The 26,416-nt window shown below is 51.2% G+C and overlaps 1 protein-coding gene across 1 annotated transcript; it reads left to right on the forward strand.

The window, feature by feature from the left end:
- The first annotated feature begins 3,129 nt into the window (after positions 1-3,129).
- On the forward strand, positions 3,130-25,348 carry LACTB2 (lactamase beta 2). Its single transcript, XM_029069413.2, has 7 exons — positions 3,130-3,270; positions 8,304-8,467; positions 10,454-10,580; positions 17,867-18,045; positions 18,907-19,055; positions 20,796-20,877; positions 25,040-25,348. The coding sequence occupies exons 1-7, from the start codon at positions 3,149-3,151 to the stop codon at positions 25,081-25,083; spliced, it is 867 nt and encodes a 288-aa protein (XP_028925246.1). The 5' UTR covers positions 3,130-3,148; the 3' UTR covers positions 25,084-25,348.
- The last annotated feature ends 1,068 nt before the right edge of the window (positions 25,349-26,416 follow it).

Here is a 26,416-nt window from a genome sequence, read left to right on the forward strand (position 1 = left end):
GACAAATTCAAAACTGAAACTCTAATTACCAGCTGGTCATGTGATTGGCTCTCCAAACTATTGGTGACACTATAGATAAACCTCATTAAGAATATTTAAAACACACCCAGATGCAAAGTAGAACTGCCCATCAGGAGCGAAGAATAGGGATCCTATTTTGCAAAAAGAGCTTTTAGATGTAGCCTTACTTCACTGCTTTGAGATTTCCAACAGGAAAAATACTTAACAGTTGTCTGATAGGGTAATTTTGGTCATAACCTTTCTTTTTTTTTTTCATGGTATTAATTAAATGCTTACTCTACGTCAGACAGTGTACTAAGTGCTAGGGTGGTTACAAGCTAATCGGGCTGGACACAGTTACCATCCCGCGTGGAGATCACCGTTTTAAAATCCCCATTTTACAGATGAGATCACTGAGGTGCAGAGAAGTGACTTGCCCAAGGTCACAGAGGAGACAAGTGGTGGAGTAGGGATTAGAACCCAGGTCCTCCGGCTCCCAGGATCATTTTAATAATAATGTTGGTATTTATTAAGCGCCTAGTATGCGCAGAGCACTGTTCTAAGCGCTGGGGGGGATACAGGGTCATCAGGTTGTCCCACGTGAGGCTCCCAGTTAATCCCCTTTTTCCAGATGAGGTGCCTGAGGTACAGAGAAGTGAAGTGACTTGCCCCCAGTCACACAGCTGACGAGTGGCAGACCCGGGAGTCGAACCCATGACCTCTGACTCCGAAGCCCAGGCTCTTTCCACTGAGCCACACTATCCACTAGACCACACTGCTTTCACAGTTCTGATAATACCCACTAATTAGGCTGAACTCACAAAGACAGGGCACTTACACTTTTAAATTACTGCTGTCATCCTTTTAAATCATTGCTCCTAGACTTTAAAATTGTTTTTCCCCCTCTAAATTATAAACTCACTATGGGCAAAGAATGTTTATTGTAATTTTGTGGTCTCCCAAGAGCTTAATCCGGCCCACACCTTAGCTCAGCCCACAGTAAGCACTCAATAAATATTAATTTATTGTATAATGTATTATGTAATTCATAAATATTAATAAATATAAGCATGAATGAGTGAATGCTGTCACGGAGGCCTTCAAAACTTTATTCCTTCATTCGTATTTATTAAACGCTTACGGGGTGCAGAACACTGTACTAAGGGCTTGGGAGAGAACAATTGGAGAAGCAGCGTGGCTCAGTGGAAAGAGCCCGGGCTTTGGAGGCAGAGGTCATGAGTTCGAATTCCCACTCTGCCACTTGTCAGCTGTGGGACTGTGGGCAAGTCACTTCACTTCTCTGGGCCTCAGTGACCTCATCTGTAAAATGGGGATGAAGACTGTGAGCCCCACGTGGGACAACCTGATGACCCTGTGTCTACCCCAGCGCTTAGAACAGACTGTAAGCCCGTCAAACGGCAGGGACTGTCTCTATCTGTTGCCGACTTGTTCATTCCAAGCGCTTAGTACACTGCTCTGCACATAGTAAGCGCTCAATAAATACTATTGAATGAATGAATGAATGAACAGTGCTCTGCGCATAATAAGTGCAGCATGGTTCAGTGGAAAGAGCACGGGCTTTGGAGTCAGAGGTCATGAGTTCAAATTCCGCTCTGCCACTTGTCAGCTGTGGGACTGTGGGCAAGTCACTTCACTTCTCTGTGCCTCAGTTATCTCATCTGTAAAATGGGGATTAAGACGGTGAGCCCCACGTGGGACAACCTGATTCCCCTGTGTTGGAGAAGGAGCGTGGCTCAGCGGAAAGAGCATGGGCTTTGGAGTCAGGGGTCATGGGTTCGAATCCTGGCTCTGCCACTTGTCAGCTGTGTGACTGTGGGCAAGTCACTTCACTTCTCTGTGCCTCAGTTACCTCATCTGTAAAATTAGACTGTAATTAGACTAGATTAGACTGTAAGCCCATCAAACGGCAGGGACCGTCTCTATCTGTTGCCGCCTTGTTCATCCCAAGCGCTTAGTACAGTGCTCTGCACATAGTAAGCGCTCAATAAATACTATTGAATGAATAAAATGGGGATTAAGACCGTGAGCCCCACGTGGGACAACCTGATTCCCCTGTGTCTCCCCCAGCGCTTAGAAGAGTGCTCGGCACATAGTAAGCGCTTAACAAATGCCAACATTATTATTATTATTACCCCAGCGCTTAGAACGGTGCTCGGCACATAGTAAGCGCTTAACAAATACCAACATTATTATTATTAAGTGCTTGAATACCAACATTATTATCATTATTATTAACAATACAACAGTGTTCCAGCAACACAGGTGAAAGAAGAGTTTCCTTCATTTGGAGTCGCAACAAAAAATGGATAATGGCTGAGAGGCCTCATTTTGCAGGGCTGAAGCTTCCAAGGGAGGTAATGAAAAATAGATCATGGATGCAGGGTCTCCTCGTAGGCACCTGGGGGTGAAGAGGAGGGTCCCCAAATGATGAGCAACATAGTTTTCAGCAGAAAAACTAGGGCAGCCAACTAGACATTTAAAAATGGAAAAAGGGGACATAAATCAGAAAAACAGTCCCCCAGCTAAGTGGCAGAGCGGGGATTCGAACCCACGACCTCTGCCTCCCAAGCCCGGGCTCTTTCCATTGAGCCACGCGGCTTCTCTAAGGATAATAATTATGTGTTGAATGAATGAATGAATGAATGAATGAATGAATGAATGAATGAATGAATGAATGAATGAATGAAAAGGCCGTGGGAGGGGGCATGGAATGGGATGATGGACAGGCCGGCGGGGGCCCGTGCGTCACTTCCGGTTTCACTGGCCTCTCCCCCACCTCACCCCCCCCGCGGGAACTGTCCTCTGCCTCCCCGGCGCGCGCCTGGGCGGGAGCCGCGCAGTGGGGGGAGGTCACGTGGGGCGGGTCGGCAGCCAATGGCAGCGGGCGGAGCCTCGGGCCTCCGCGGCGCGCGCCCGGCCGGGGGCCGCGCGGGGAGGTGGGGGTGTCACGTGGGGCGGGTCGGCAGCCAATGGCAGCGGGCGGAGCCTCCGCGGCGCGCGCCTGGGCGAGGCCGCGCGGGAGGGGGGGGTCACGTGTGGGGCCGGCAGCCAATAGCAGCGGGCGGAGCGCCCGCGCCCCCTTCCCCGTCCTCGCGGCGCTCGGTCCCGGCGGGTGAGGGGAGGCGCCATGGCGGCGGCGCTGCCGCGGGTGGAGCGCCTGTCGGCGCGCGTGGTGCGGGTGCTGGGCTGCAACCCGGGGCCCATGACCCTGCAGGGCACCAACACCTACCTGGTGGGCACCGGGCCCAGGTAACGACGACCCACGCCGGGCCCGCTCTCGCCGGGGGCCGCGGGTTCGAATCCCGCGGCCCCTCGGGCCGGTGGCTTCTCCGGGCCTCAGTTTCCTCCTCTGTCAGCCCGCGGGGGGCCCCAGCGCTTAACGAATACCAACGTCATCATCGTCATTCTTCCAAGCGCTTAGCACCGTGAGCGCTTAACAATGATTATTGTTATTATTCCGAGCGCTTAGCACAGTGCCCTGCACATAGTAAGCGCTTAAATGCCAATTTCACGATTATTATTCCGAGCGCGTAGCACAGTGCTCTGCACATAGTAAGCGCTTAAATGCCAACTTCGTGATTATTATTCCGAGCGCGTAGCACAGTGCCCTGCACATAGTAAGCGCTTAAATGCCAACTTCGTGATTATTATTCCGAGCGCTTAGCACAGTGCCCTGCACATAGTAAGCGCTTAAATGCCAACTTCGTGATTATTATTCCGAGCGCTTAGCACAGTGCCCTGCACATAGTAAGCGCTTAAATGCCAACTTCGTGATTATTATTCCGAGCGCGTAGCACAGTGCCCTGCACATAGTAAGCGCTTAAATGCCAACTTCGTGATTATTATTCCGAGCGCTTAGCACAGTGCCCTGCACATAGTAAGCGCTTAAATGCCAACTTCATGATTATTATTCCGAGCGCGTAGCACAGTGCTCGGCACATAGTAAGCGCTTAAATGCCAACTTCATGATTATTATTCTGAGCGCTTAGCACAGTGCTCTACACATAGCGCTTAGCAAATACCGACATGATTATTATTATTCTGAGCGCTTAGCACAGTGCTCTGCACATAGCGCTTAACAAATGCCAACATCATGATTATTATTCTGAGCGCTTAGCACAGTGCTCTGCACAGAGCACTTAACAAATGCCAACATGATGATTATTACTGTTATTACCCCAGCGCTTAGCACAGTGCTCTGCACACAGCGCTTAACAAATGCCAACATGATGATTATTATTATTCCGAGCACTTAGCACAGTGCTCTGCACATAGCGCTTAACAAATGCCAACATCATTATTATTATTATTCCAAGCGCTTAGCACAGTGCTCTGCACACAGCGCTTAACAAATGCCAACATCATTATTATTCTGAGCGCTTAGCACAGTGCTCTGCACATAGCGCTTAACAAATGCCAACATTATTATTACTTTAATTACCCCAGCGCTTAGCACAGTGCTCTGCACATACTAAGCGCTTAACAAATACCAATATTACTATTATTCCAAGCGCTTAGCACAGTGCTCTGCACATAGTAAGCGTTTAACAAATACCAGCAGTATTATTCCAAGCGCTTAGAACAGTGCTCTGCACATAGTAAGCGCTTAACAAATGCCAACATTAATATTATTATTCCAAGCGCTTAGAACAGTGCTCTGCACATAGTAAGCGCTTAACAAATACCAACATGATGATCATTACTGTAATTACCCCAGTGCTTAGAACAGTGCTCTGCACATAGGAAGCGCTTAACAAATACCAACGTTATTATTACTGTTATTACCCCAGCGCTTAGAACAGTGCTCTGCACATAGTAAGTGCTTAAATGCCGTCATCATTTTTATTATTATGATTACAATTCAGCAACAGATAGGGACAGACCCTACCCAACAACGGGCTCACAATGATGACGTTGGTATTTGTTCAGCGCTCACTATGTGCCCAGCACTGTTCTAAGCGCTGGGGGAGATGCAGGGTCATCAGGTGGTCCCACGTGGGGCTCCCAGTCTTCATCCCCATTTTCCAGATGAGGTCACTGAGGCCCAGTGAAGTGACTCGCCCAAGGTCACCCAGCTGACAAGGGGGGCAGAGTTGGGATTCGAACCCTTGACCTCTGACTCCCAAGCCCGGGCTCTTTCCACCGAGCCACGCTGCTTCTCATTTATGTGTTTGGAAGCGGCGTGGCTCGGTGGAAAGAGCCCGGGCTTGGGAGTCAGAGGTCGTGGGTTCGAATCCCGGCTCTGCCACTCGTCAGCTGGGCGACTGTGGGTGAGTCACTTCGCTTCTCTGGGGCTCAGTTCCCTCATCTGGAAAATGGGGATTAACCGGGAGCCTCCCGTGGGACAACCCGATGACCCTGTATCTCCCCCCCCCAGCGCTTAGAACAGTGCCCTGCACATAGTAAGCGCTTAACAAATACTAACATTATTATTATGTCTGCCTTCCCTGCCGCTTGTCCGCCGTGCGAGACCTTGGTTGGGTCATTTAACGTAGAAGCGGCGGGCCTGGGAGGTGGAAGATCTACGCAATCATGACTGCTGAGCGCTTCCTGTGTGCAGAGCTCTGTACTAAGCGCTTGGGAGAGCACACTATAACACCGTTGATAGACACCTTCCCTGCCCACAACGAGCCTACGGTATTTAGAGGGAGAGACGGGTATTAATATAAATAAATAATATAAATAAATTATGGGCATGTACAGAATAATAATAATTAGGGTATTTGTTAAGCGCTTACTATGTGCCGGGCACTGTATAAACTCTGCGTTGGTTACAAGCAAATCGGGTGGGTCCCCGTCCCACGTGGGGCTCACTGTCTCCGTTCAGTCGTATTTATCGAGCGCGTACTGTGTGCAGAGCACTGTACTGAGCGCCTGGACAGTTCGGCAACGGATAGAGACCGTCCCTGCCCAACGACGGGCTCACGGTCTAATCGGGGGAGAGAGACAGCAAAAGATCCCTATTTTACAGGCGAGATCACCGGGGCCCAGAGAAGTGACTTGTCCGAGGTCACACGCAGGCCCGTGGCGGAGGCAGCATTCGAACCCGGGCCCCGTGCACTGTCCACCGGGCCACGCTGCTCCGAACTACGCCGAGCGAAACGCGCTCGGATGTCACAGCGGACACTGTCGTTCCCCGACCGGGCCAGCCGGAATCCGCGATTTTTCCGGACCTAATCGTCTCGGTTCGGGCGGGGAACGTGTCGCCCATCCGGATGTGCCGTGCTCTCCCAGGCGCTCAGTACAGCGTTCAGCACTCGGGAAATACAGCCGGGTGACTGTGGCCAAGTCACTTCTCCGTGCCTCAGTTACCTCATCCGTAAAATGGGGATGAAGACTGGGAGCCTCTCGTGGGACAATCTGACGGGCCCGGGTCTCCCCCGGCGCTTAGAACAGTGCTCTGCCCAGAGGAAGCGCTTCACAAATACCCACATTATTAAATGCCGTCGATGGACTGCGTTAAATGCTGTCGTGTTCCGTAACAAATACTAGTCACCGCGAGCCTAGAAGAGGAAAGGAGGGGTTCCCAACCCCTGGTCCGCCTCTCCCTCGGCTCCGCGTTTATCTTTTATTTTATTAATGCTGAGGAATTGAGTCCCTTGTGGCTGATCTCAGGGGAAACACAAAATCAGCTGTCGGTAGATGAGCAGGAACGGCGGGGGGGGGCGGGGGGAAGAACGATTCGGTTGATGTGAGGGCTGGTCGTCAAGCAGCCTGGCTCAGTGGAAAGAGCCCGGGCTGGGGAGTCAGAGGTCGTGGGTTCGAATCCCTGCTCTGCCACTTGGCAGCTGGGTGACTGTGGGCGAGTCGCTTCCCTTCTCCGTGCCTCAGTGACCTCATCTGTAAAATGGGGATGAAGACTGGGAGCCTCACGTGGGACAATCTGATGACCCCGTATCTCCCCCAGCGCTTAGAACAGTGCTCTGTAAGCGCTTAACAAACACCAACATTATTAGACACCTGTCAGAGGCGATCTTAGATAATAATCCAAATTATGGTATTAAGCGCTTACTACGTGCTGAGCGCTGTTCTAAGCGCTGGGGGAGATACAGGGTCATCAGATTGTCCCACGTGAGGCTCACGTTTTTTAATCCCCATTTTTACAGATGAGGTGACTGAGGCACAGAGAAGTTAAGTTGACGTGGGCAGTCGATCAATCAGACCTATTTATTGAGGGCTTACTATGTGCAGAGCACTCTACTAAGCGCTTGGGAGAGGTCAGTAGGACGGAGCTGGGAGACTCGATCCCGGAGAAGCGGCATGGCCTCGTGGATCGAGCCCGGGCCTGGGAGTCAGAAGGTCATGGGTTCTGATCCTGGCTCTGCCACTCGTCGGTTCTGTGGCGTCGGGCAAGTCACTTCTCTGGACCTCAGGTACCTCGTCTGTAAAATGGGACTTGAGACTGTGAGCCACATGGGACGGGGACTGCGTCCGACTCAGTTTGCTCATATCGACTCCGGCGCTTACGACAGTGCCTCGCACAGAGTAGGCACTTAACAAATACAACATTATTATTATTATTCTCATCTTCTTCACCATGAACTCAGAGCCCGGGGGGTGGGGGGTCAATCTGAAATGAAATCACCCCCTTAGATAGTGATTTTTCTGAAGATTTTGGGCCGGCGATAGTGATTTTTCCAAGATTTTGGGCCGGCGATAGTGTTTCCACAGATTTTGGGGCCGGCGATAGTGATTTTTCCGAAGATTTTGGGCCGGCGATGGTGATTTTTCCACAGATTTTGGGGCCGGCGATAGTGATTTTTCCGAAGATTTTGGGCCGGCGATAGTGATTTTTCCACAGATTTTGGGGCCGGCGATAGTGATTTTTCCGAAGATTTTGGGCCGGCGATAGTGATTTTTCCGAAAATTTTGGGTCGGCGACAGTGATTTTTCCGAAGATTTTGGGCCGGCGATAGTGATTTTTCCACAGATTTTTGGGGCCGGCGATAGTGATTTCTCCGAAGATTTTGGGTCGGCGATAGTGATTTTTCCGAAGATTTTGGGTCGGCGATAGTGATTTTTCCGAAGATTTGGGGCCGGCGATAGTGATTTTTCTGAAGATTTGGGGCCGGCGATAGTGATTTTCCACAGATTTTGGGCCGGTCGGGAGAAGAATGTACATCATTTCTCTGAAGGGAAAGTTTTCGTTGTCCTCGATTCGTACGTGCTGGGGAAGCGCGGCTTTCTTAAAAACCAATGTAAACGTCCAGGGTGATATGCTATAGTTGGTCCGTTTTCTCCCGCGGCCTCCTAAATGCCCATTGGCCTGCTTTTTTTTTTAGGCGGATCCTCATTGACACGGGACAGCCGGCCATCCCTGAATACATCAGTTGTCTCCAGAAGGCCCTGACTCAGTTCAGCACCTCCATCCAGGAAATCTTAGTGACCCACTGGCACCGTGATCACTCCGGAGGAATACAAGACATCTGCGAAAACATCGGCCATGGTGAGCAGAGGGGCGGCGTGCCCGGGAACGGGCTTTCCTCCACTCCGTCCGGCCGCGGGAGACTCAGAAAGGGTTTGCTCGGCGCTTCCGTGTCGTCATCCTCTCCCGAGCGCCTAGTACAGAGCTCTGCACACAGGAAGCGCTCAGTAAGGACCCCAGATTGATCGATACCTGCACGGCCCCACAGCACTTGTGTCCGTGTTTGGCATTTATTTCTACTGATGTCTGCCTCCCCCGCCCCAGGCTGTAAGCTCGTTGTGGGCAGGGAGTGTGTCTGTTTATTGTTACATTATACTCTCCCAGGCGCTTAGTACAGTGCTCTGCACACGGTAAGGGTTTAATAAATACTGGCCAGCGTTTTCAATTGTGATAAATTGCAGTATCCCCCTGAAAATCAGATGGGCCCCCCCATTTATATCCCTTTAAACTGTAAGCCGCTTTTTTAATGGTATTTATTAAGCACTGATTTTGCACCAGGAACCGTACCGAGCACTGGGGTAGTTACAAGCTGAGCAGACGGGACACAGTCCATGGGACTCAGCTTTAATCCCCATTTTACGGATGAGGTAACTGAGGCACAGGGAACTTAAGTGACTTGCCCAAGGTCACACACCAGACAGGTGGCGGCGCCAGGATTAGAACCCAGGTCCTCCGACTCCCAGGCCTGTGGTCTTCCCCCTAGGCCACACTCCTTCTCGACGGGGAACATCTCTCTCCCCTCTGTTGCATTTTTCTCTCCCAAGCGCTTAGTTCAGTGCTGTGCACACGGGAAGCGCTCAGTAAATACCATTGATTGATTTAATGATAGAAAGGAGGGAAATGACCCTTTTCCGTATCCTCCCACCGAAAAGGGCCAGATCATCTGCAGCCTGCCACCTCTGAGCTGAGTTTTTCCAGTCTATCTGTTAGTGGTAGGTGGATTAGAGTTGGCGGTCTTATCTTTCTGGAGAAAATACTGTGATAAATTCCGCAATCATTTCTGCCAGTTTAAGATTCCCAGGCCAATATTTTAGCCCAATAAGTCACTTCTGGTCCTTAGAATCCCTTGCCGTCCCGTTCTCTTACCACCGAAACGAGAAACCCGTCTCAAATGGGAAATAGGCCCGAGTGATATAACCCAGAATTGGGAAGCAGTGTGACCTAGTGGAAAGAGCCAGGAGGACCTGGGTTCTAATCCCGGCTCCATCACTTGTCTGCCGTGTGACCTTGGCCAAGTCACTTTGCTTCTCTGTGCCTCAGTTACTTCATCCATAAAATGGAGATTAAGACCGGGAGCCCCATGTGAGGCAGGGACTATGTCCGACCTGATTAGCTTGGATTTACCCCAGTGCTCAGTACAGTGCCTGGCACATAGTAAGCGCTTAAATACCATTTTTTTTAAATGTGCTAACCCAATTAAGGTGTTTGGAAGAGTTTTAATCCTGGGCTTGTTACTGTTTAGAAAAAAGGTGTGACCAAAAATTAGAGGCAGGGGGCTTGGCCATCTGGGGCCATTGCTCTCCTGCTGGGATGTTCATTCAGTCGCATTTATTGAGCGCGTACTGCGCGCAGAGCACTGTACTAAGCGCTTGGGAGAGGACGGCAGTGTAACAGACACATTCCCAGCCCACGACGAGCTCGTCAGAGCAGACAGACCCAGGGGATCCCTGGGTGGCCAAACCCCCAGGCGCTCAGCACACGGTGACGAACTCTCTGAGAGCGGCGCGGCCCAGTGGGGCCAGAGGACCCGGGTTCTAATCCCGGCTCCACGCGTCTGCCGGGCGTCCCTGAGCCACGTCCCTTTGGGCTTCGGTTCCCTCCTCTGTAAAATGGGGATTAAATCCTCTTCCCTCCTGGTTAGACCGCGAACCCCGTGCGGGACAGGGACTGTATCCAACCGGTTCAACTTGTATCTCCCTGAGCGCTTAGGACAGCGTTTGGCACCGCCTAATAAGGGCTTCGCACCTACCGGGATTATAACCTGACGTGGTGTTTTTCCGCAACTAGGAACCGCGTATGTCATTAAGAAGCTTCCACGTAATCCTCACCTGGAAGAAGTTATAGGAAACGGAGAGCAGCGATACGCTTATCTGCGAGACGGAGATGTGATCAAGACAGAGGGAGCGACTCTCAGGTAGACGTCTCCAAGTCGTTATCGGAGGCCCCACCCGAAATTTACCATCTCCCAAGCTCTTTACACTTATTGCGTGAAATCTCTCCCCTGCCCGTTCCCTTGTAGATCCTTTTTCGGTTTTTTGCTTTTCCTTTTTTATCAAGACAAGGCAGGATTCGGAAGCCTTGAAGGCTACAAGATATCGAACCCGACTCGGACACTGCTCAGTGATGGGAGGCTTAATGTGCTCTCCTGTCTACTAGGCGATTTGTCTTCACCGCATCGTGGCCTGCTAATAATAATGGTATTTAAGCGCTTACCACGTGCCAGGCGTTGTTCTAAGCGTTGGGGTAAATGCAGACTGTTCACGTTGGACGCGATCCCTGTCCCGCATGGGGCTCACGGTCTTAATCGCCATTTTACAGGTGAGGTAATTGGAGCACAGAAAAGTTACGTTACGTGCCCAAGGTCGCGCAGCAGACAAGGGGCGGAGCCGGGATTGGAACCCAGGTCCTTCCGACTCCCAGGTCCGTGCTGCATCCGCTAGCCCACGCTGCGTCTTGCCTCGTGGATAGAGCACAGGCCTGAGGCAATCAGAAGGACCAGGGTTCTAATTCCGGCTCCACCACTCCTCTGCTGGGTGACCGTGGGCAAGACCCTTTACTTCTCCGGGCCTCAGTTACCTCAACTGTAAAATGGGGATTGAGTGTCGGCCCCAGTGGGGTATGGACTGTGTCCAGCCTGCTTGTCTTGAGCATTTGGGATTTGTGGGATTTGTTAAGCGCTTACTATGTGCCGGGCACTGTACTAAGTGCTAAGGCAGAGAGGAGTTAAACAGGTTAGACCCGGTCCTTGTCCCTCATGAGTCCGAATCCCCATTTTACAGGGGAGGGAACTGAGCCACCGAAAAGTGATTTTCCCAAGGTCACGCGGGGCGGAGCCGGGATTAGAACCCAGATCCTTTTGACTTCCAAGCCCGGGCTGTATCCGTTAGGCCACAGTGCTTCTCGTTGCCCTTGAGGTTCACCTCATCCTCAGCCCCTTAACACTTATTTCCGTATCCGCAATTTATTAATGCCCGTCTCCCCCCAAGACTCTAAGCTCCTTGTCAGCAGGGAACGTGCATACCAACTCCGTTGTACTCTCCTCAGCGCTTCGTTCAGTGCTCTGCGCACAGTAAACGCTCAATAAGTACCTCTGATTGATTGGAACAGAGACCTTTCTCCCCAGTCCACTCTCTGAATGCATCTACCTGCCCTCTTGGCTTGGACGGAAGAAAAACGCTGGCGTCCGAAAGAGGTCCCTTATTTTTCGGTTTCCAAACGAGCGATCGTAAAGCCCGGGTCTGTAAGATTTCATACGGCTTGGCAGGCCCTGAAATAATCACTTCCCCCTTTTTTCATGAAAAATCGAAAGCGGCAGGCGTTCCTTGTATCGTTTTGTCAGCCCAGAAGGAGGTGGAAAAAACCCCTGAAAACTGCTGGCGTTAGCCCTCGTCTATTTTGGGCCTGTTCTGGTGTGAACCTCCCAAGGAAAGGAAGGAGTCGAAATTTTAAAACAACTTCTACGTGTTCTTCAATACTGAGTTTCTGCTAAAGCGTGCTTTGGCGTTGTAATGGCAGCGGAATGCTATTTTCTGGACCGTCTCCGGCGGGTGGCTCAGCGGAAAGAGGCCGGGCTTGGGAGTCAGAGGTCGCGGGTTCTAATCCCGGCTCCGCCGCTCGTCAGCTCTGTGACTTTGGGCAAGTCGCTTCACTTCTCCGGGCCTCAGTTCCCTCATCTGTAAAATGGGATTAAAACTGTGAGCCCCATGTGGGACAACCCGATTACCCTGTGTCTCCCCCAGCGCTTAGGACAGTGCTTGGCACATAGCGCTTAACGAATACCATCATCATTATTATTATTATTAGCTCCCAGGCCCCAGGCAGACTCCCCGAGAACAAATCTGGCGCTTGGGAAAAAGCACAAGCTCATTTCAACCTCTACGGGGGCCATTTAGGACTCTCTAAGCAGGGAGTTAAGTTGCCCTCTCCCAAGCGCTTAGTACAGAGTTCTGCACACAGTAAGCGCTCAGTAACTATAACCCTTCTAGACCGTGAGCTCGTTGTTGGGTCGGGATCGTCTCTATCTGTTGTCGAATATTACTTTCCAAGCGCTTAGTACAGTGCTCTGCACACAGTAAACGCTCAGTAAATACGATTGAATGAATGAATGAACAAATGCCATCATTATTCTCATTATGAGAAATAGATTATTGTTAGAACGGTTCTCACTTCCAAAATATGTCCAAAGCGCTTTCTAATAACGTACAGCTTCCCAGTGTATTAAGGTTTGACGCTTTCTCTCTCCATCTTGGCATTTTTCTGAGTCTTTCATCTGTTTGAGAACCGGTTCCTCGAAAAGGTCAAGAAACTACCGAATGTTTGGGGGGAAAAAATGGATAGATGACGGGAGGGGGAAGTCATCTAAAGTGAATTAAATCTCTCAATTCTGTGAAATGCTCTAAGCCTCCATGACGACAAACCTAAAAGCTTTCAAGAGCGAAGCTTTCAAAGGAAACATTAAAATGGCTCCGATGCTTTTGGTTTTCTCCCCTCCGGCATCATTTCTTCTGTATTTTTTGTTCGACGGTAGAGCACTTAAGTCACTCTGCATGATAAAATATAAATCACTCTGCAAGAGATTTTCTAGTAGGTTAGAAAGCCAAGAATAAATGAAAATCAGCATGGTGTAGTGGAAAGAGTGTGGGCCTGGGAGTCAGAGGACCTGGGTTCTAATCCAGACTCTGCCATTCGCCTGCTGTGTGACCCCGGGCAAGTCACTTCAGTTCTCTGTGCCTCAGTCTCCTCATCTGTAAATTGAAGATTCACTTCCTGTTCTTTCTACCTAGATTATAAGTGCAGCGTGGGACAGGGACCGTGTCTGATCCGATTAGCGCGTATCTGCCCCGGCGTTAATCGGCCAGTGGTATCTGTTGAGTGCTTGCTATGTGCGGGGCACTGTACTGAGCAGTTGGGAGAGTACAATACAGCAGAATTGGCAGAGTTCCCTGCCCATAATAGGCTTACGTGGTTGTGGAAAGAGGATGTGGGTGCTAATCACGTCTGCCGTGAGACCTGAGGCAAGTCGTTTCACCTCTCTGCGCCTCAGTTACCTCATCTGTAAAAAGGGGATAAGGACCGTCAGCCCGGTGAGGGATAGGGACTGTGTCCAGTCCGATTGGCTTGTATCTCCCCCAGCGCTTAGAGCAGTGCTTGGCACATAGTAACAGATATCAAAATCATTAACAGATACCACAGTCACATCATAAATGCTCAACAAGTATTTTAATAACAATATTAATGATTAATATTGACGACGATGAGAGATTCCCCTAGGCAGCCACTCTCCTACTGTGCTAGTTTCATACGGGCCGGAGGAGAGAGGTGTAGGAAGATGGTTGGAGTCTTAAATCGGTGATCTCTTGGCCTTGATCATTTTCTTTTGCGTTGAAATAGCCATGGTTGAATCCAAGAAATACGATAAGACTCTGCAAAGCAGATCCGCGCCTCCCTTTCCTCCCCTCACCCCTTTCCGTCCTCTGCCCCGAGCCGGTGGTTAAACATTAAGGAGAACTATTTAGCCGTATTAAAAACAAAAAAAAAAAAACCACCCTGCCATCTGGGATGGACTGAGAAGGAAAAGTGTGGTAACCAGTTTGATGATGAAGCTAAATAAAAGACAGTTAGGGCCAATTTTCCCTCCCTATCAGCTCGCAGATCTCCGCTTGTTTACCAAGCCTGGGAGGAAAGGAAGAAGCGCAATGCAGAGCGCAACTCAATTATCCCCCAGGAGATTCTCTTCAGAGAACGGCCGCCTTATAAAACCGATATCGATGAAGAAACCTCTTGTTTAGGTTTTAATTTTTATCGTCTGATTACGGTTTGGACTCAGATGAGTCCGCCTTCAAAAAGGAAGGGGGAGAACCGGGGTGGCCGTTCCCTTCCGCGTTCCCCGACTGGAGGGAGATGATGGAAAGCTTGGAGAGAGTTCAGAGGAGAGGCCCAGAAATGATGAAAGGGTCCGAGCGGCACGGATTTATGAGGCCCCGATAGAGGACCCGGGATTTATCGGGGTGGGCGAGGGAGAGGGCCGAAGTGGTACGTCTGCGAGACGATTAACGAGACGCCCCGATCCCGGGGCCCGGAGGCCAGCTGTTCTCCAGACCCCATCCGGGGCGGCCCCGGAGGAGAGGGGATTTTCAGCCAGGGCCAAAGTCTCGGCCGACGGAGCCCGCTCTTATGCGGGTTTCCGGGAAGTTGTGGGAATTTCCTCTTCTGGATCCCTTGGGAAGGAGGAGAGTTGCCCGTTCGTCCATTCAGGGCCGGGCCTGAAGGCCGGGAGGAGATTGGATTAGATCAGTCGGTGGCGTGGCTCAGTGGAAAGAAGTGAAGTGACTCGCCCGCAGTCACACCGCTGACCAGTGGCAGAGCCGGGATTCGAACCCACGACCTCTGACTCCCAAGCCCGGGCTCTTTCCACAGAAGGCCGGGCTGGGGAGTCCGAGGTCATGGGTTTGAATCCCGGCTCTGCCACTGGTCAGCGGTGTGACTGCGGGCGAGTCACTTCACTTCTCTGGGCCCCAGTGACCTCATCCGGAAAATGGGATTAAGACCGAGGGCCCCACGTGGGACAATCTGATCTCCTTGTATCCCCCCAGCACTTGGAACAGTGCTTCACACATAGTAAGCGCTTAATAAATGCCAGTATTATTATTATTATGTGCCAGACCCCGTTCTAAGCGCCGGGATACGTACAAGGTAATCAATCGGGTTGTCCCACGTGGGGCTCCCGGTCTTAATCCCCATTTTACGGACGAGGTAACCGAGGTCCACTTTCTCCTAAGCGACATGCCCTAAAAGGTCACACAGCGGGACATCCTCTAGAAGGAAAGCTCCCTGGGGGAAGGGAACATTTCTGCCAACTCTTCCCAGCGCTTAGCACAGCGCCCGCCACGCAGTAAGCGCCACCGCTTGGATGTGGCGAAGCCGGGATGGAAACGCAGGTCCTCTGACTCCCAGCCGTGTGCTCTCTCCGCTAAGCCATCCCGTTTCGGTCGAAGGAAGATAAGAGGAAATAAATGGGAACTTAAATGGAACACAGTCATAATAGCAGCTTTTCATTCATTCGGTCGTATTTATTGAGCGCCTACTGCGTGCAGAGCACCGTACTGAGCGCTTGGAAAGTACAGTTCGGCAACAGATAGAGTCAGTCCCTACCCAACGGGCTCACGGTCTAGAAGCGGGGAGACGGACAACAACAGAAAAGAAGGTTCTTTTGAATTTGCCTTTGTTTTGAGGTTCTTCACTTCCCCTTTCCCTCCCTTAGCCTCACGGGGCAACAGAACATGACCGAAATGCGGTAGGTACCTTCGGTTCAGAGTCAGTACCGTCAGAAGCATTTTGCATTTTGCAAAATTTTTGCATTTTGATGGTGATAATAATGGTAATATTCATTCATTCATTCAGTAGTATTTACTGAGCGCTTACTCTGTGCAGAGCACTGTACTGAGCGCTCGGAATGGACAAATCGGCAACAGATAGAGACGGTCCCTGCCCGTTGACGGGTTTCCGGTCTGATCGGGGGAGAGAGACAAAAACGGCAGCAATAAATAGAATCAAGGCCCTAAAAAGAATCAGGAATCAATGATATTGATGTTTTTTAAGTGCCTGCCACGTGCCAGACACTGTACTCAGTCTGTCGGTTGCATTTATTGTGTGCACTGTACTAAGCGTTTGGGAGAGGACAGCGCAACGATGAACAGACGCGTTCCCTGCCTACTAGGAGCTGGGCCAGCTGTGAGATAATCAGGTCAGACAGAGCCTCTGTCCCATAGGGAGTTCACCGGGGGGGGAAACCAGGCATTGGATCCCCATTTGACAGGTGAGGAAACTGAGGCCCCCGAGAGAAGCAGCGTGGCTCAGTGGAAAGAGCCCGGGCTTGGGACTCAGAGGTCGTGGGTTCGAATCCCGGCTCTGCCACCTGTCAGCTGGGTGACTGCGGGCGAGTCACTTCACTGGGCCTCAGTTCCCTCATCTGGAAAATGGGGATGAAGACCGTGAGCCTCACGTGGGACCACCTGACGACCCTGTCTCTCCCCCAGCGCTTAGAACAGTGCTCTGCACCTAGTAAGCGCTTAACAAATACCGACGTTACTATCATTAGTTAAGTGGCTGGCCCCGGGTCACAGGTCACTTGGGCGGCCGATCCCTCATCTGGAGAGGAGCCAACCTCACCGACGTCGGTTCGGGGGTGCCCGGCTATCAAGTCGGGGGTTTGAGTTCCGGACAAACGCGGCGCGACCCGGGGCGAGTCGCTTCTCTCTGCCCCACTGACCTGGTCTGTAACATGGAGATTAAGACTGTGAGCCCCCTGTGGGACACGGACTGCGTCCAACATGGCTGGCTCGGGTCCACCCCAGCGCCTGGCACACAGTAAACGCCGAACACGTACCATGAAGAAAAGAAAAAGGTAAAAGAGGGCCAGGGAGGAATCTTCCGTCCCGGTGTGTCTATCTCCGCCGATTAGACCGTAAGCCCGTCAGTGGGCAGGGACCGTCTCTATCTGTTGCCGACTTGTTCGTTCCAAGCGCTTAGTCCAGTGCTCTGCACAGAGTCAGCGCTCAATACAGCAGCGTGGCTCAGTGGAAAGAGCCTGGGCTTTGGAGTCAGAGGTCGTGGGTTCGACTCCCGGCTCTGCCACTTGTCAGCTGTGTGACCGTGGGCGAGTCGCTTCACTTCTCTGAGCCTCAGTTGCCTCATCTGTAAAATGGGGATTAACCGTGAGCCTCACGTGGGACGACCTGATGACCCTGTATCTACCCCGGCGCTTAGAACAGTGCTCTGCACATAGTAAGCGCTTAACAAATACCAACATTTTTATCAATAAATACTACTGAATGAATGAACGTAAGGAGTGTTGGCTGCTGTAATGATAATAATAATAATAATAATCATGTTCGTTGTGAAGCGCTTACTACGTGCCAGGCCCTGTACTAAGAGCTTGGGGGAATACAAGCAAATCAGGTTGCACACAGTCCCTATCCCACACCGGGCTCACAATCTTCGTCCCCATTTTACCGATGAGGTAACTTGGGCCCAGAGAAGTGAAGTGACTTGCCCAAGGTCACACAGCAGACCAGTGGCGGAGTCGGGATTAGAACCCCCGACCTTAAGACTCCCCGGCCTGTGCTGTAACCACTGAACCACGCCGCTTCTCTGTATAGTCTCTCAACCGGGGACTGGTGGTCGTCTTTGTGTCTCCACCAGAGTCGTCTACACCCCGGGACATACTGACGATCACATGGCTCTTCTCTTGGAAGAGGAGAACGCCGTGTTTTCCGGAGACTGCATCCTTGGGGAAGGAACCACGGTCTTCGAAGACCTGTTCGATTACATGAAATCTCTAGATAAGCTCCTGCAAATGAAAGCGGATGTGATCTATCCAGGTCGGTCCTGCTGTTGCTTTTCAGTTGGTTGCAATTATTGAGCACTCGCTACGTGCAGGGCGCTGTACGGTATGGCCCAGTGGATAGAGCACGGGTCTGGGAATCGAGAGGTCCCGGGTTCTGATCTCGGCTCTGCCACTTGTTTGCTGTGTGGCCTGGGGCGTGCTGTTGATGCCCGTCTACTGGTTTTGTTGTCCGTCTCCCCCCTGCTAGACCGTGAGCCCGTCGTCGGGTAGGGATCGTCTCTGTCTGGTGCCGAATTGTGCTTTCCAAGCGCTTAGTAGAGTGCTCTGCACACAGTAAGCCCTCGGTTAATACGATCGATTGATCAAATACGCATCATCATCCGAAAATATTCCCTCGTTCCCTACCGGGGCTCGTCCCGAAAGGAAGGCTTGGAAAGGAGGGTAGGTTTCGGGGGGTGTGCCAGAAACAAATGAGCTAATTGATTTAAAGAAATAATAATGGTAGTATTCGTTAAGTGCTTGCTGTGTGCCGAGCACCGTTCTAAGCGCTGGGGGAGATACGGGGTCATCAGGTCGGCCCACGTGAGGCTCACAGTCTTCATCCCCATTTTACAGACGAGGTCACTGAGGCACCGAGAAGTGAAGTGACTTGTCCAAGGTCAGACAGCCGACAAGAGACGGAGGCCGGATTGGAACCCGTGTCCCCTGACTCCCAAGTCCGTGCCCTTCCCGCTAGTCACGCTGCTTTTTAACACCTTTCGACTTTAAACTCACCGTGGGCGGGGAAACGTGTCCGTCCGTTTTCTTGTACTCTCCCCTACTGCACACGGTAAGTGCTCGATAAGTACGATTTGTTTTAGTTGACAGTGTGTTCTTTCGACGCCTTGGAATTTAGGACACGGACCAGTGATCCACAACGCCGAAGCCAGGATCCAAGAGTACATTTCTCACCGAAATGCCCGGGAACAGCAAATCATCAGGATTTTTCTTGAGAGTGACGGACAGGCATTTTCAGTCCCCGAGCTCACGAGGATGATCTATAAGGTAAGTCTGGTTCCGCTCCGATTGCCCCAGGTTTCACTGCCCTGCGCTTACAACAGTGCTTGGCACGGAGTAAACGCTTTACAAATACCATAATTATTCATTCAGAGGTATCTGTTGAGCGCTTACTATGTGCAGAGCACTGTACTAAGCGCTTGGAATGGACGGATCGGCAACGGATAGAGACGGTCCCTGCCCTTTGACGGGCTTACGGTCTAATCGTTACTATTAGTAGTAGTAACCCGTCAGAGGCGCTGTGTCCGCAAGCATAGAAGTGTGCAAAGGCTACTTGCTGCCGTTTGCCGACCTGGTTTACACTTTAGCTAAATTTTAGCGATTCAGCTCTAAAATTTCCAGCAAGAAAGGTATCGACCGACCTATGGATTTCTCCGCCTCTCTTCGTAAGGCCGAAGCTCGTACCGCTTCAGAATGGTGTGTAACCTTCCTCAAAGACTTCAGTGCCTTGGGTATTCGAAATGATGAATTTTTGTTCCACTGGAAAAAAAAAAATATCTTAATGAGCAGGGAATTGCCTCATCAAATCGTATTTATCATTCGGTCGTATTGATAGGTATTAAAAATCCTTAGATGCTAAGGATTGTTTCTGAATCCTGAAGGGCAGCTGTAAGTGTAATAATCATAATAATAATGATGGTATCTGTTAAGCGCTTACTATGTGCAAAGCACTAATTTCCTCTGTACGGCATATGCCGCCTATGTGCTTTTTTTATGGCACTCATTAAGAGCTCACTGTGTGCCAGGCACTGTACTAAGCGCCGGGGGAGATCCAAGCTAATCCGGTTGGACACGGTCCCTGTCCCACGTGGGGCTCACGGTCTCCGTCCTCATTTTACAGATGAGGGAACCGAGGTACTGAGAAGTGAAGTGACTTGACCGGGGTCACCCAGCAGACAGGTGGCAGAGCCGGGATCAGAACCCAGGTCCTTCTGACTCCCAGGCCCGTGCCCTAAACACTAGGCCATGCTGGGTCCCCGTTATTCACCCCGTCCACCCCCAGCCCATCGGTCCTTCTGTCCATATCTTTATACTCTCCCATTTCTCCTATTTGTCATTTATTTGAATAGCTGTCTCCTCAATCGTTCAGTGGTATTTAGTGAGCGCTTACTGTGTGCAGAAGGGACCGAAAGCTCCTTCTGGGCGGGGAACGGTTCTACCAACTCTATGATGATGATGATGTTGCTATTTGTTAAGCGCTTACTATGTGCCGAGCACCGTTCTAAGCGCTGGGGTAGACACAGGGGAATCAGGTTGTCTCCCACGTGGGGCTCACAGTCTTAATCCCCATTTTACAGATGAGGTCACTGAGGCACCGAGAAGTTAAGTGACTTGTCCAAAGTCACACAGCTGACAAGTGGCCGAGCCGGGATTCGAACCCATGACCTCTGACTCCAAAGCCCGTGCTCTTTCCACTGAGCCACGCTGCTTCTCAGCTTGGGAGTCAGGTCACGGGTTCTAATCCCGGCTCCGCCACTTGCCAGCTGTGTGACTCAGTTAACTTCTCTGTGCCTCAGTGACCTCATCTGTAAAATGGGGATTAAGACTGTGAGCCCCACGAGGGACAACCCGATGACCCTGTATCTCCCCCAGCGCTTGGAACGGTGCTCTGCACATAGGAAGCGCTTAACAAGTACCGACATTATTATTATTATCACTATTATCTCCGGAAAGCCGGCTACGGCTTCAGGCCAACTAAATACCTCTCTTTCTCCTCTCTTCTCTCAGGGCGTTCCGCAGCATTTACATAAAGCAGCCGAACACAACCTCTCTCAACACGTGAAGAAATTGGAAAAAGAAGGAAAACTAGGTAAGCGTTCAGTTCCTTGAGGCGGAGGGCCTGCGGTCTCTCCCAGGCGCCCAGTACAGTCCTTGGCCCTGAGGAGGCATTCAGCACGTACCGTCGAGCGATCTAGTTCTGATCCATCACTGCCGTTCTACAGACGGCCCGTGTTTCCTCACCTCTGTAAGGAAAAGTGAACCAATCCACCCTTGGGCCCAGCAATGATGATATTAATAATTACAGTGGTATTTTATCTGCCCTTTTTTCATGGTATGTTAAGCGCTTACTGCCGCGAAGTAAGCGTTAGTCAAGTTGAACCCAGTCCCTGTCCCACATGGGGCTCACGGTTTTAATCCCCGTTTTACAGAGGAGGGAACTGAGGCCCAGAGAAGTGAAATGCGGTGCCCCGCGTCAGCCAGCGGGCGCGCGGCGGAGCCGGGATTAGAACCCAGGTCCTTCTGGCCGCCGGACCTGGGCTCAAGCCACCAGACCGCCCTGCTTCTCTTTTCGGGTGCCCCGATCTGCGCTGGGTGCCCGGGAAGGCCCCGCAACGTCTCCTAGGAGGGGGGCTGCATTCTGGCACGAACCCACGCGGGGGGAAATTTCACGCCGAGGTTCTCATCTTTCCTGACGTCACCCCACCCCGTCTGCCCTAACAGACTCCTTTAGTCGGGCCTGTGGTTGCGTTTATTTCTAGTCATCTCCTTCTCCCCCTCTAGACCGTAAGTTCACTGTGGGCAGGGAATGTGTCCGTTCCGTTATATGGTCCTCGCCCGGGTGCTTAGTACAGTGCTCCGCACCCAGTAAGTGCTCGATAAATACGATTGAATGAATGAGTGACCGGCTGAATGGTGATGGTGGCATTTGTTAAGCTCTGGACTGTGAACTCTCTGTGGGCAGGGAATACGTCTGTTATAATGTTCTCCCGTCCCCTCCCAAGCGCTCAGTACGGTGCTCTGCACACAGTAAGCACTCGGTAAATATGATTGACCGACTGACCTACAGGCTGCCCACCCAAACCTGGTCAGAGATCGTCCAAGTGGGAAGTCTATCCGCTTAAATTTGATCCCGGAGCAGGATCTTCCGCGGGAACTAATCGTAGAGGCTAGGAGGTACCAAAATTTTAAAATACACTTCTCGACCAGATTCGAACCCTAACACTTTTATCAGAAAGGGGCAAGAAAAATAGGTCTTTGCAGCAAAACGAAGCACTGAGCCGAATTCAGGGCCGTTCGATCTCGCCGGTAGCAGAGGACACCCATTTGGACCCCCCCCCCCATTAATTGGGGGGGGGGGGGTCACTGTATTGAAGTCATTTGATGATTAATTCTGGAGTCATCTATTCAACTTGAATCGCTCTGCACGGCCCTCTCCAAATGGAGTCCCCCCACCCCAAAGAGATGAAATGGCGTTTTCCGATTGTGCCGGGTTTGAAATGGTTCCACGTGGTTCCCTCCGTTAATTGGGGCGCGGTGTGGTCTAGTATAATAATGATGATGGTACTTGCTGAGCGCTTACTACGGGCCGAGCACTGTTCTAAGCGCTGGGGGAGATCCAGGGGAATCAGGTTGTCCCACGTGAGGCTCACGGTCTTCATCCCCATTTTACAGAGGAGGGAACTGAGGCCCAGAGAAGTGGGGTGACTCGCCCGCGGTCACACAGCTGACGAGTGGTAGAGCCGGGATTCGAACTCACGACCTCTGACTCCCAAGCCCGGGCTCATTCCACTGAGCCGCGCTGCTTCTCTGTCAAATGGGGATTCAGTGACTTGTTCTTCATACTTAGATGTAAAGCCCCATGCGGACAGGGACCGTGGCTCACCTGATGGCTTAGCACGGTGCTTGACACAATTCTATGTAGTTGCCATTGTTTTTACGAGATGTTCTTCCCGTTGACTCTATTTATTGCCATTCTTGTCCGTCTCCCCCGATTAGACTAAGCCCGTCAGAGGGCAGGGACTGTCTCTATCTGTTGCCGACTTGTTCATTCCAAGCGCTTAGTACAGTGCTCTGCCCGTAGTAAAGCGCTCAGTAAATACTACTGAATGAATAAATAGTAAGTGCTTAACAAAAACCCCCCAAAATCGTGTATTTTAGAACTACTCTCTCAGCCTGACCTCCCACCCCTCCTCTTTCCCCCCGACGTCTCGGGTTTCAGACGTGGATATAGGCTTTGCCTAAGTGTTTGGAATCAAACCGGCGCAAAAAAAAAAACCCCTCAAAGCTACTGTGTCCTAAGTGGATGGAAGGACGGACGCAGCCTCGTATTATTATTTTTTTTTTTGGTAGCGATTTATCGAAGATGAGCTGAACACCATTTGTTCAGAGTCAAAAACCAGCTTTTTATTTTCCCCAGTGAAACTGCGTCCCCCGAAGGGATTCCTCATTGGCCACTGGGGCCGCCCCGATTAACACCGCCGCTGAGAAATCCTTCTGTGATTTTTTTATTGCTAATCCCCCAACGTGCTAATTGTTCTTTATCCGCTAACGAGCTGCGAGGAGAGAGTGGAAATTTTTTTCCTCCCTGCTCAGAGACAAACTGTTTTCCAAGGGACGCCAAAAACAGGGCCGGGCCCCTGGGGAAATACTTGCTGGGCGCTCTGGAGAAGCAGCGTGGCTTAGTGGGTAGAGCCCGGGCCTGGGAGTCAGAAGGACCTGGGTTCTAATCCCGGCTCTGCCGCTCGCCTGCTGTGCGACCCCGGGCAAGTCACTTGATTTCTCTGGGCCTCGGTTCCCTTAAAATGGGGATTAAGACCCGGTGTCCCGTGCGGGACGTGGACTGTGCCCAACCTGATCAGTCTGGATCTCCTCTGGCGTCTAGTACGGTGCCGTTAAACAGAAACCCTCTCAATCAGGTAGGCGTCTTCCGGGATCCCGGCACGACAACGAGAAAGGAATAGCAATGCGGAAGGGAAGGGCAAAACTAGCAGATTTTTTCAGATTTTAATTCCTCTCCAACGTGGGTTTGCACACGCTGATGGTGCCGTGGTTGTTGGCAAGAAGCAAGACTTAATTCTAGGAACGGATCCAAGAGATCAGTTTATTAGTATTAATAATAATAATCGTGGCATTTGTTAAGCGCTTCCTAAGAGAAGCAGCGTGGCTCAGTGGAAAGAGGCCGGACTTGGGAGTCCGAGGTCGTGGGTTCGAATCCCAGCTCTGCCACTTGTCGGCTGTGTGACTGTGGGCAGGTCACTTCACTTCTCGGTGCCTCAGTTCCCTCATCTGTAAAATGGGGATGAAGACTCTGAGCCTCACGTGGGACAACCCGATGACCCTGTATCTCCCCCCAGCGCTTAGAACAGTGCTCTGCACATAGTAAGCGCTTAACAGATACCGACATTATTATTATGTGCCAGGCCCCTATATTAAGCGCTGGGGTGGACACAGTCCCTGTCCCGCGTGAGACTTACATTCTTCATCCCCATCTTTTTCTAGACTGTAAGCTCATTATGGGCAGGGAACGTTTCTGCTCCTTTATCTCGTATTGTCCTCTCCCAAGCGCTTAGAGCAGTACTCCGCGCACGGCAAGCGCCCGGTAAATACCGTGGCGTGATCGATTTTTACCGATGAGGTCAGCGAGGCCCAGGGAAGCGAAGCGACTCGCCCAAGGTCACCCAGTGGCGAAGCCGGGATTAAAACCCAGGTCCTTCTGACTCCCGGGCTCTAACCACTCGGCCCCGCTGCTTCAGTTGGATTGTTGACGGCGTCTAAATGACCTAGACGATGCCAAGGTTCCCTCATTTTCCAGCCCAAATTAGCAGATGCTTAAAATAATAATAACGTTGGTATTTGTTAAGCGCTTACTATGTGCCGAGCACTGTTCCAAGCGCTGGGGTAGATACAGGGTAATCAGGTTGTCCCACGTGAGGCTCACGGTTAATCCCCATTTTCCAGATGAGGTCACTGAGGCCCAGAGAAGTGAAGCGACTCGCCCACAGTCACACAGCTGACAAGGGGCAGGGCCGGGATTCGAACTCATGACCTCTGCCTCCCAAGCCCGGGCTCTAAAAGCAGCAGAGCATCCAGAATCCGCGGTGCAAGTTTCCACGTGAGCTTCACGTTGAGCGGTCGGGTCTCCGTTGCCGAATCGAGTCTGTAATAACCGGAGCTGCAGTTTTATCTACATTTATTTGCGTTTGGCAATTCGCTGCAAACTGCTCATTATTTCTCATTATCTCCCCCTCCAGTAAAAGAAGACTCTTCTGGTAGCAGATGGAAAAGCAATCTCTAGGCTTCACATTGTGATGAGATTCTCCCCCCCACCCCCCCGCACACGTCTAAGAATGCTTTTTTAATTCCAAACCCTGACGAGAAGGTACGTGATGCAGAAGAGATGCTGCAGAGCTAAAGGCGTCGGATGATTCCCAAGTCCTTCCGCTGTATTTTACCGAAAGAATGAAAAATACTTAATCCCGAGCGAGGGTCAGGCTGGTCACTGCATCTTGGCATAACTGGCAGGTCTTTGTCGTCGTCAATAAATTCTCAAAATCACCTAATGGAGAATTTGGGGATTTGGCGGTTCTCGCAGGGTAAGGGGAACGCCGGGATCCGCCCCCCAATGAAAGGAGACGGGTTTTAAACGGCGACGTAGCGGTGATTCCGAAATGCTGCCTTCGTGTCCAGGAATCGGTGGAAGAGCTACCGTGTTAACCCAAACGCTTATCCTAACCCGCCTTGATTTCTCTATCAGCCTCCTCGCCGACCTCCCTGCCTCCCCTCTCCCCTCACTCTAAACCCTACTTCGGCTCCGGATTCTTTTCCACCAAAATCATTGGGCCCGGATATTCAGTAGTATTTAGTGAGCGCTTACTCTGTGCAGAGCACTGTACTAAGCGCTTGGAACGTACATTTCGGCAACAGGGACCATCCCTGCCCATTGACGGGCTCACGGTCTAATCGGGGGGGGGGACAGACGGACAAAAACAAGACAACTTAATGGCAGTAAATAGAATCGAGGGGATGGACCCCTCATGAACCAAATAAATAGGGTAATAAAAATATATTCATTCAATAGTATTTATTGAGCACTTACTATGTGCAGAGCACTGTACTAAACGCTTGGAATGTACAAATCGGTAGCGGATAGAGACAGTCCCTGCCCAGTGACGGGCTCACAGTCTAATCGGGGGAGACAGATGGACAAAAACAAGACATTTAATCACGATAAATAGAATCAAGGGGATGGACACCTCAACCTGTATGGGGAATTCTCTCTCCCTGCAGATCCGGCCCCGGATGGAAGGACGGACGCAGCCTCGTACATATTTTTTTTTTTTGGTAGTGATGTATCAAAGATGAGCTGAACACCATTTGTCCAAAGTCATAAACCAGCTTTTTATTTCCCCCCGTGAAACTGCATCCCCCCCCCCCCCAAGGGATTCCTCATTGACCAGTGGGGCTGCCTGCTGGACACCGCTGCTGAGAAATCCTGTGATTTCATAATAATGACGGTATGGGTTAAGCGCTGACTATGTGCAGAGCACTGTTCTAAGCGCTGGGGGAGATGCAGGATAATCAGATAGTCCCATGTGGGGCTCATTTTTTAATCCCCATTTTTGCAGATG

Source organism: Ornithorhynchus anatinus, chromosome 7 (assembly GCF_004115215.2).
Source record: "Ornithorhynchus anatinus isolate Pmale09 chromosome 7, mOrnAna1.pri.v4, whole genome shotgun sequence".
Taxonomy (NCBI): Eukaryota; Metazoa; Chordata; class Mammalia; order Monotremata; family Ornithorhynchidae; genus Ornithorhynchus; species Ornithorhynchus anatinus.